General features: G+C 41.5%; 1 protein-coding gene across 1 annotated transcript in view; it reads left to right on the forward strand.

Moving 5' to 3' along the window:
* The first annotated feature begins 412 nt into the window (after positions 1 to 412).
* CHD9 (chromodomain helicase DNA binding protein 9) overlaps positions 413 to 11469 on the forward strand; it is a 70600-nt gene continuing 59543 nt past the window's right edge. The window contains exons 1-2 of the mRNA XM_015422292.1: positions 413 to 1734; positions 1776 to 1884. Coding sequence (XP_015277778.1) covers positions 413 to 1734; positions 1776 to 1884 — 1431 coding nt within the window. The remainder of the gene's footprint in view (positions 1735 to 1775; positions 1885 to 11469) is intronic.

An 11469-nucleotide genomic window follows, 5' to 3' on the forward strand; every position in this document is an offset into this window, starting at 1 on the left:
AAACTGAAAATATATAAATCAGTAAGATGGAAACTTGACTGAAATAAAAGTGAAATCGTTTCACCCTGCATAGAATCTGTAATCCACCTTGACTCTCCTTGAGTCTCAAAAAGAAAGGTGGAGCATAAATGAAGTAACTATATTTTAGTGTCACAGGGTAGGTGGGTGACCCTGCCCTAAAAACGAGATAGATTTGGGTGGTAAAAACAAACTCTCTACATTAAGATTTTAAAGTGTTTGTGTTTTTCCCCTTTTGTCTAGGATTCTTTAAATGCTCCAAGACATTGCTTCAGAAGTGCTAATGGATGTCATCATGGCTTAGATAAGGTGTTGACCACTGCAAATTATCTCTTGCTGTGTGCCGAGAGACTGACTCCAGTTGGAGTAATCAAAGTAGTGCAGATATACCAAGATGACAGATCCGATGATGGACTTTTTTGATGATGCCAACCTCTTCAGTGATACCTTAGAAGGTTTGTCAGATGATGCCTTTGTACAAACTGGACCTGTTTCACTTGTAGATGAGTTGAACTTGGGTGCAGAATTTGAGCCTTTACACATTGACTCGTTAAACCATGTGCAGGAAACACAGACTGAACAAAAGATGAATGATTTTGAACGGCTTAATCAGTATGATTCACTGAAGCTTCAAGTCAGTCAGTCCTTCAGCAGTCCAGCTGAAAATGTTTTATCACCACACTCGCAATTTAATTGCTCACCCATTCATCCCCAAAGCCAAACAAATGGGATGTTTCCAGATGTGGCAGATGGAAGCCCTATGTGGGGGCATCAGACTTCCACCAGTGTTTCTAATCAGAATGGATCCCCCTTTCACCAAGGACATTCACAGTCTATGCAGCAAAATAAAAGTTTTGTAGCACACCACGATTTTGCCTTATTTCAGGCCGGCGAGCAGCACCATCCGTGTGCCTCACTGCAGTCACAGCAAAACAGAAACAGCGTTGATACAGGAGAGGACACTCAGAGTCAGTCAGACAACTTCATGGAAGTTAATACATGTATTCCACATAGAACCAGTGCTCCCCACCCACCTCAAGCTGCTAATCTGTCAAATTCTCAACAGTCTATTTCCATTCAATCATTTTCTCAGTCTGCAAATGACTCGCCACACTATTGTGATAGTCAAGAAGGAAGCTTTGGTGGACATTCTCCAAGTATAACTCCCTGCTCTGTTAATAGTACACAGTTTTCTCCTCCTTATTCCTACTCTAGTAACCGCATCTCTCCTACCGGTCTTCTGCAGTCTTCTACAGCTCTTTCTGCCAGTCAACAGACTCATCCTTTATCTGATTTTGCACCTCAGACAGGGACCAAGCATGAAAATACAGAAAACATCCTAAACTCCAGTCCATCTTTGAATTCAAATAATTTCCATGTGTTGCATTCAACACATCCTCAGGGCAACTTCAGTAGTTCAAAACTTTCTGCAGTGAACATTAATTTTTCTGTCCCTGCTGGCTCTGGTCCTCAGATGAGCCATTTCAGTGATGGTATAGAAGGTAATGGTTTTTCATCTTTGGATGAGAACTTGCTTCGTCAAGTTGAGTCTCAAGCTGAATCCTTTACAGAGCTTGATCCAGAATCTCTCCTTCAAGAAGATCTTCTTCCACAGTTTGATGAATCAGCTTTTGTTCAGGATAGCTCAAGTAACGAGCTAGAACATGACCTGGAACATGTTACTCCACAAGTGACACAGTTGCACATAGTAACGAGCTAGAACATGACCTGGAACACGGTGTTACTCCACAAGTGACACATTTGCACGTTGCTCGGACACAGTTGCAAAATTGCAACCATCCCTGGAATAATTCTGGTTCTAGTCAGCATCCACAGGAGCGAGATCGTATAAATGTTCAAGGGCAGGTATGTAACACTTTCCTGAGAGAATTTTGCTCTGTTGTTGCCAGTTTGTTGGGTTTTTTTAGTTTGCAGGTATCCAAAGTAATTAGTAGCTTTATTTACATTTGGGAGGGTGGTCATATTCTATTTGGTAGAAGAATCCCCGTCACAAGAACAGTGTCTATTGTATTCATTTAACTATACAGGATTGTTTTTTTAAAAAAAGTCTGTGGCAATTTTTGAAGTTAAATTTCTTAGCCATCTAAGATTGGAATGAAAGTGTAAATAGTATTATAGAGCCTCTGTTGTACTTTGGTTCCATCGTGAGAAGACATGACTTAGTGCAAAAGACAATAATGCTAGGAAAAGTTGAAGGCAACAGGAAAAGAGGAATACCCAACTTGAGATGGATTGAGTCTCTCAAGTAAGCCACAGCCCTCAGTTTGCAAGACCTGACCAAGGCTGTCAACAATTAGAACATTTTGGAGGTCATTGATTCATAGGGTTGCCCTAAATCAGAAGTGACTTGACAGCACTTAACACACACACATATTATAAAGCCTAGCTCTTTGTCTGCTCCACATTTAAAGTATCTTCCACCTCAGAAAACAAATGCAACCTTAAACTGTATTTAGCAGAAATTAAACACATGCATTCAGTTTGTTGTGTGATGGTAGACCTCTGTTTTCATTTTGTGCTTTCAAATGTTCAATTCAATTGTATAGATTATATTCTTATAATCTTGCAGTTCTATTCACTGTGTTAGAATAATTTCTCTTCCCCCCCAATAGTTACTGGAAGTCAGTAATAGAACCTTTTTTTTGAAATTTCTTTGTGGAGTAAGGATTTTTAGCTACATAGCTTCTAAATAATTCCAAAGCTTTTGGTGTAAAGTGGATTGTTTTGTTTAATATGTCAGTGGGCAAGAAACATTTTTTTAAAAAATTTTAATGGTTGCTTAACTGTGCTCACTATAAGTGTTCTAAAATTGTCTTTTGAATTGGTGTGGCCAGATAATAGGTTTTCTTTGTTCAGTATATTTGTTGAGTAAAAATGGAGAGCTCTTTAGTGGGGCTGTTGTATTACTGGGCTCAGTGTAAGGTATTATCTGTCACAAGCAAAGGCCTTCATGGCCTTGGACCCCCATATCTGTGAGACCGCCTCTCCTCCTCCATGACAGTTTCGCTCATCAGAGCAGGGTCTCCTGCAGGTACCAACCTGCAAATGAACAAGATCAATGACTGGCTGTACACTTACCTTCTCTGTTGTGGGCCTTCCCTCTCCACCCTTGTGGAAATGGCCTGTCTGAGGAGGTCAGGAAGGCTCCCAGTCTCCTGGCTTTCCATGAACTACGCAAAACTGAATTATTCAGGAGGGCTTTTCTACACAGGCAATAGACTTACACTGTACCGAATGATTCACAAAGTTACTTAGAAAAATTATTAGGGACTGTGGTCTCTACTACTGTTTAAAGCTTGTTGAAACTAGGATCCTACTATGGAATTTTACATCTAGTGTGTCACATTAACATTTATGCTTTGCTTCAGTTCTGTTTTTCGTCTTCTGGTTGGTGCTACAACCCTAGTCCTGTTGCATTGCTTATTGAATGCCCCATCCGCCAATTGTATTGACTCACTCTGTGTAATCATTCTTGAGTCCAAGTGAGAAAGGCTGACTTTAAATAACATAAACAGACATTTTATTTATTTTATATGAGAAGAGAGTGTGACTTTCTGCTGAGAAACCTGGGATCTTTATTCACAGTATTTATTTAATGCACCTTCATCCTGCCCTTCATCCTCCCATACCGGATGGTGTACATTGTTCCCCTTTTTTCCATTTTATCCTCACAGCAACCCTATGAATTGCGCCTGGCTGAGAGAGAGTGATTGGCCCAGGATCACTCAGAAATCTTCATGGACAAGTGAGGGTTTGACCTTGGGTCTAACATATTCAAGTCAGACACAACAGATCCTGGGGCACCAGCTCACCACATTGTCTAGAAATGTCATAGAATCATAGAATGTTAGAGTTGGAAGGGATCTTGCAGGTCATCTAGTCCAACCCCCTGCACTCTGCAGGAGCATAGCCAAAAGATAGCCCTGCATACCTACAACATATCCGAAAGATGGTCGTCCAGCCTCCGCTTGAAAACGTCCAGCGAAGGAGCATTCACCCCCTCCTGAGGCAGACTGTTCCACTGCTCAACCACTCTTACAGTTAGGAAGTTTCTCCTGATATTTAGCCAGTAACGCCTCCCTTGTAATTTCCACCCATTAGACCTAGTCTTGCAATCCGGAGCAAGAGAGAATAGATCCACTCCATCTTCTACACTCGATCTTCATTTTGGTGCCTAGTATTAGAAAACATGGTTACAGAAGAACAGAATCCTGAAAACTCAGCCTGGCTCCTAAAGTTTTGGGCTGGTTGCTAGCGGCAAAGAATATTTTTCAAGGCCTGATCTGACACCGTTGTACAGAAACCTTTGCTGTTATATTCATATGTTTTGTGAATATTTTTCAAGGCCTGATCTGACACCTTTGCTGTTATATTCATATGTGTGTGTTTTTTTTATCATACTTTGAAATTTGCTTGCTGATTGACTTGACTAGTTCTTAAATTTATAGTCCACTTTGAGTCCCAGTGAGAAAGGTAGGCTGTAAATGAAGCTGCTGCTAATAATAAAAATAGTCATCACGTTATGCTGGACATTTCAGTGTTCATTAGCAGAGTACAAAAATGGTCTTTTGCTTCCCATGAGCCTTAAATGTTAGATGACTGAACATCTGGAAGGCAGTACCATGGCAGTGAAAGCATGAAATGTAATATCAAATACTCATGCTTGGCCATCCACACCTTCAGTTTAATCTCAAGAAACTTGTCATGGTAGTCTTGGCTTCATAGTTTTTATTCTCCCACCTTTTTGCACATATCTGTTAAGTGATAGCAAGAAGAAGGGCAAGGGGAAACAGAATTGTGGGTTTGGGGGGGGGCTTCTGTTTGATCACCTGGAGGCACCTAGTGTCCTGGCCCCACTGCTGGACCTCCTGATGGCACCTGGTATTTTTGGCCACTGTGTGACAGACTCGGCACTTTCACACATGCTAAATAATGCAGTTTCAATCCACTTCAGTGACCATTTGCAAGTGGATGTTGCCATTTCACACAGTAAAATCCAGTTGCAAAGTGGATTGAAAGTGCGTTATTTAGTGTGTCTAAAAGAGCCCAGAGTGTTGGACTGGATGGGCCATTGGCCTGATCCAACATTGTCTTCTCCTATTTTCTTATGTTCTTATGTTCTTATTTGACACATAGGACTAGGTGAGCTGCTACAATACAAGTCTATGGGTATGGCTGTGTGCTGTCTGTAGTCCCATTGTCTTGGATTCTTTCTTCCATTTGTACCCCTCTTCATCAGTTGCAGAGGTGGTCCTCGCAGTGCTTTCCTCTGGTGCAAGGTGCTTTTCAGCACATTGAAAGACAGTGGTCTCTGAGCAGAAGCTCTGAGAGCTGGAGGGATGCCCTCTGCCATAGACAATATACATAAGTACATGCAAGTCTTAGGATCAAATACTTTTTTAAAAAAAGGCCTTGTTTCTTTTACAAAATGCAGCTGCTAGGAGTGTCATTTGGAGGGGGAGAGTGATACATGACCAGAGGGTCTAGTAAACTTTTCCCCATCTTTCTTTTTACACAGGAGCTTGTGCTCCCTTTTCCCACTATTTTTATCTCTGTAGCAAAAACCCTAAGTATTCCACGGTCAAGCATAATGTCTTTGGTGGGGAAATGGGGCATGGGAGGGGTTAAATAGCATTTTCCCCTCCCATCCCACTAGTCTGTCTCCTTTGTTCAGTTGCAGCCCTCATAGTTTCGTTGTGTAAAAAAAAAATTGTTAAAAGGAGCACAGGATTATATGCAGCATATAGTTCTGCGCTGATCCACTGAGCTTGCTTTTCATAGAGGTGTCCTAGGAATTAAACCAGGTAGTTCAGGAAAGAGAGAAAGTCTCTTTTATCAATAATTCAATCACTGGTGAAGGTTGAGCAGACTTTACTACGTATGTAGGTCGTCACTGTATGCGAGACATGCAGAGAAAAAGTGACATCACCATTGTTTGGAATGTTATTGTCTTAATGCTTCTGGAGATTGGCTTCCAGGATCTCATATAAACCTGATGAAACTTTAAATACAGTATGTTTCCAGATATGCGACATCTATGAATGCTATAAAGGGATTCTCATACAATGTAAATGAGGGCTTTTTATGGAAGAGGTGCTATTATGGTTACTATCTGTTGGAATTCAGACATCACTAGTAGTGTTTTAAAAGTTACACGTGCAAGTCTTGTAAAGCCTACAGTTTCTAATCTATAACTAAAATGTAAATGCCTCAGTTCCTTGTCTGTTTCTTTACTGGGGGATACGTATTTAGAATATCTACTTTCTATTCTTCTTTCTACAGTAGTTTTTTGTGGCACAATGTACTCTCTGTTTTATTATATGCTGCCTTCAGTTTTGGTGTTTGCAGATTAAAGTTTGCATCCCTGATAACTGACATCCTTAAATGGAACAGATGCCAATTTTCCCTTTTAGTGTTCTTTTCTAGACTCTTCTTCTACAAGGGACACCAGTCATTTTCGTTAACATTTTTATACACGCGCACACACGTATATAATAATACACGGGAGGGGCCGTAGCTCAGTGGTAGAGTATCGGCATGCTGCTGCCAGTCTGAGTAGGCAATAACTGACCTTGATGTACCAACGGTCTGATTTTTTATAAGGCAACTTCATGTGTCCAAGCATATCAGCTAGCTATTTGCATCACAGAAATGGTTTAGGAACAAATTGCTGAAAGTTGAGTCATAAAACGTTAATAAAGATTAATATCAATTTTAATTTAATATGCTGTGTCTCCAGATACAAGGTAGTTCATAATGGTTGTTCGCGTCTTCCCATAGCCCTCTGTGAGCAAAAAGCCTCTGTGTCCTGGATTTGCATGGAATGGCAACCAACAGTGAAATACGATCCGAGCTGTTACTTGGCGGACTCTACTGCAAAGGCTGCCTAGCACTCTGCCAGGAAACTAACAGAAAGCAGAGTTGTTAACAGTAGCTTTCATGCTATTGGCCTCCTGTGTGCATACTTAAGGCAGAGGACAAACAGGAAGTGGATTCCAGGAAGTGGGGAGGGGAGAAATAGGTTAGCAAGAATTCATGGATCACTGCAGTGCGTAAGGAGCATATGGTGGGATCAAAGCCAGACTAAACAGTGTTTCTAAATTCCCTTGAGCTGCAAGTTGCTAAACACTGTATTTATGTCTTAAATTTTAAGATTTAGAATACTTCAGCTGCAGGATTTTTTTCTAAAACAAATATATCTAAAGAAATTCTAAGACTGAGAAAGGTTCATCTGTCTTTTATTTACCAGAGTAGTGCCAGTTCTTTAGACAGCCTTGCCTATTCTTGTTCATGATAAATGTGACTGACTGGAATGCTCCAGAATATGTAGCTTTTAGTATGTGAGGGTTCATCATGCATATGTGGTTTAATGTTTTCCTTAGTTTATTACTACAGATTTCATGCAGCAGAGCGAATTAAAAATTAACTTGTTGAAAGTTCTCTTAATTATATATTTAATAATATGACATACTTCGCAAGTTGTGAATACATTCTTTTTGGTGTGGAATAGATTAAAAGCTTTTGTCAAAAGTCAGTTTAGAATGGTTGTAAAATGACAGGTCGGTTATATGTGTTCTTTAAATGGAGCTCATTGAACTGTTAAGGGCATAAATTGCACAGACAATTCATTAATCCAATAAAATGATCAAAGTCATAATATATTTTGGTCTCTCTAGGCTTCCAGTGGAAAAACAATGTGACTGCAATTGTTTTGTTGGGTTAAAAATTCACTATACAGTTTAGTGTCACTTGCAGATGTTCATTCCTTTGTATTAGGTTTTGTGATGTTACCCCATTTCTATAGTGTTAAATGAATTTAGCGTAATGGCCTATTTTTTTCATGCACAAATTTCATGACTTCATAGTCAGTTTATTAGGTTTTGCTGTTGTGAAGTGTACTGTTGGAAGTATGCTGCTTTTTTATTTTTTGTAAGAAAAGTTGTTAAAAATGGATATAATCTTAAATGGATGAATGCTAAAGATACTGCACAGTGAAGAAATCTACTTTCTACTGTTGGGAATGTTGGTCCTAATATTAGCTGCTCTTATCATGTCCATGGGAGGGCTTTGATGCCCATTGGGAACTGTAAATTATAGAGATTTCCTAGGTCACTGTATTTTAGAAAGTGCCTGTAATCCGCCCAACACTACAATGCATAGTAAAAACCCTTGCTTATGTGGAGTTTCATGTTGAGTGTCATGTGGATAATGGAACACCATGGAGCTTTGTATCTGAACTAATTTTCTCCTAGTTTTGTTGTGCTATGCCAGGTTAAACTATGGCTTACCGGCTGAAAGTTACCTATAGTTTTGTTGCTTCAGTTGCACATGAATATGCAAGAAAAATTAAGTCGCTGTAAAATAATTGACACAATTCAGTATGCTGGCTTACATCAAAAATAACTTACAACAACCCAACGTGTATGAATATCGTGCAATACTGGTTTAATTTTACAGGTTTATGATTGTGAGTAGTTTTAGAAGTTTTATTTTTTTGTCCATTTAATGAAATTGGGTAAGAAATGATTTAGTACCCTTTAATGAAACAAAGTTAAATGCAAAAACATTTTCAATAGATAATATTACATTAATAACTTGAGTTCAGTACTTGAGAGAACAGAATAATCAATCATACCTTTCTTCAAACTGTTTTCCAGCAGTTAACCTTATCCATAAACAAAAATTTAAACAATAAAGTTGCTCAGTTAATAAGCCAAGCCCTCTTAATGTTCAGTTATAACATGCATAAACAAAAATGACTTCGTTTATTTGCAAGCAATGACTCCTCGATCTAAAAATGGAATTCCAAGGAAGAAGAGCCCAACCCAGTGAAGATTTTGCTTATTGCAATTGCTTATGGACTTTAGTGAACATAAGAACATAAGAACATAAGAACATAAGAGACGCCAATGTTGGATCAGGCCAAAGGCCCATCCAGTCCAACACTCTGTGTCACACAGTGGCCAGAAATACCAGTGCCATCAGGAGGTCCAGCAGTGGGGCCAGGACATTAGAAGCCCTCCCACTGTTGACCCCCCCCCCCAAGCACCAAGAAGACAGAGCATCACTTGCCCCAGAGCCCCTAGCTATACCTTGTGGCTAATAGCCACTGATGGACCTCTGCTCCATATGCTTATCTAATTCCCTTTTGAAGCCGTGGATGGGGGAATGGAACCACGAGCAGGGGCTGTCCTTAATAGGCAGGTAGGGTCTAATGGAAGAAGATGTGGTAAATGTTTACCAGATGGAGGTCATTTAAAGCTTTATGGTTTATGTGGGTAGCCTTTCTATAAAGTGCATTACAGTATTTCATCCTTGTGATTACAGATATGCAATGGTTGCCAGATCTGTTGTCTTCAGATGTTGGCACAGTATTTTAATTTGCTAAAAAATGATAAAATATAGCTATGGCCTCAGTTTCCACATGGAAATCAAGAAGGATCATTGGATCCAAGGATGCCTTAAACTCAGTGCCTAATTCCTCAGTGGAAGCTAAACACAACAGTAAGGTGAATGGATCTCTTCCTCTTTCCAGGAAGGGGATGAGTTCCCAGCCAACCTCTGTAGCATTTTATTTACTCTCATTTGGAATGGCAGCTTCTGCTTATACAGTTAATGTAAAACAAGATAGTATTGGACGTCATCAGTATATTGATCACTTATCTATCAGATAATCTCCTTGGGCAAGCCATAGTTCTGGCACAGCTGTTCTCTCAAGGACAGTTCTGGAAAGAGCTTTCTCAGCCGCACCTACCACACAGGGTGTCTGTTGTGGGGGAGGGGAAGGGAAAGGAGTTTGTAAGCTGCTCTGAGACTCCTAGTGAAGAGCGGGGTATAAATCCAATCTCTTCTTCTTCTTTATAGTTTCATAAGAAAAACCCTGGATCATTACAAGGGTCCAAGACATCCAGCATCCCTTTCCCAGCCAGCCTGATTCCTTTGGGAAATCTACAAGCAAGGGCATAAATACAACGGTTTTTCTGTATCCTCAGTATCTAGGATCTTCGACGTGCTCTCTGTGCTTCACACCCATGGGATCTAGTTTGCACACGCTGGATCGATCGGCATTGTAGCAAGCTCTTTAATGGATTTTCGTGCCCAGTCCCTTGGGCATGTGCAGGAATCTCACCGTGCATGCCCAGAGGGGTGGGCGCAGACATCCCGCCAGTTCCTTTCTTACCGCCGCGTTGGAAAGACCTCTTTCTTCATCGTTCTGATCGGTTTGCATGTTTTGGCTTTTTGCCTCACGGCTCTTTGGATTTTTCCCCTCAGTTTATTCCTTTTTTCCGTTGTTCTTTCAAAAAACTTTTTTAAAAACCCTTTTATTTTCTGTTGATTGCCGCTTTACCTCAGTCGGGCCTTCGGGCTACCCCCCCCCTTTCTTCTTCATTTTTATGGAGAAGAAGTGGGGCTTTTTTAATAGGTGCAAGGGTTGCGGTTGTAAACTTGCTCCTCCTGACCGTCATACCCTTTGCATACTCTGTCTCGGAGAGTCTCATCGACCCGAATCCTGTCGCCACTGTGCTTGCTTTTCAAGCCAGACTCGAAAAAACCGAGCTGCTCACCTTAAAGTGGCCCTGCTAGAATCGGCTCTACATCCTTCCTCAGCGATGGACGCTGAGAAACCATCGACATCAACGGCTCCGGCATCGAGGCCTGCCTCCGATATCGGCCAACCGACACCGAAGCCTCCGGCATCGAAGGCGCAATCTTCCGCTTCCACGCCGGTGAAAAAGAAGTCCAGGCCAAGTAAGGAGCAAAAGTCCGCAAAGAAGGGCTCTTCCTAACCCCTTAAGGCGGCAAAGAAGGGGAAAGTAGTGGTGGCTGCACTGGGTGATGCCCCTAAATTGCCTCCCGCTCCAACGACTGTATCGATACCAGAGGCCCAAGTCCCTCCACCAATACCGACCATCCATGTCTTGGACTCCCCTGTCCACCAAATGAAGCGTCCTTACTCCGATATCGAAACGATAGAGCTCCTAAGTCATCAAATGGACGCAGAGCCTTCTCCGTCTCCTTCCCCGTCGTCGATGGTATCGGAAGCTCCCGACATTGATCCACGTTGGCACCGATATGCTTCATGCGATGCGGAGCATCACCCTCCACGTCTGCACAGTCAATCTGTCGATATCGACAACCGAGATTACGTGGGCTCCTCTCAAAGACATGCTGCCACTTTGTTTCCGAGACGTCCACGGTCCAGAAGTCGATCCCCGCAAGTCTTCTTACCCCCGCCACCACCTCTGTCTTGGGATCAACGACAGATGAGGTATCTGTATGGGGCTTATCCACCATCCTTGCCATGGCTGACTCCGTTGAGCTATTCCGACTGGGATCGATATTCATCCCACTCTGCTCATAGATCGAGATCGCGCTACAGGTCAAGACCTTCAGCATCTCTCTCTCGTCCTCCTGCAGACGATCCTGCCC

Source organism: Gekko japonicus, unplaced genomic scaffold, assembly GCF_001447785.1.
Source record: "Gekko japonicus isolate JY-2015 unplaced genomic scaffold, Gekko_japonicus_V1.1 scaffold1051, whole genome shotgun sequence".
NCBI classification, from domain to species: Eukaryota; Metazoa; Chordata; class Lepidosauria; order Squamata; family Gekkonidae; genus Gekko; species Gekko japonicus.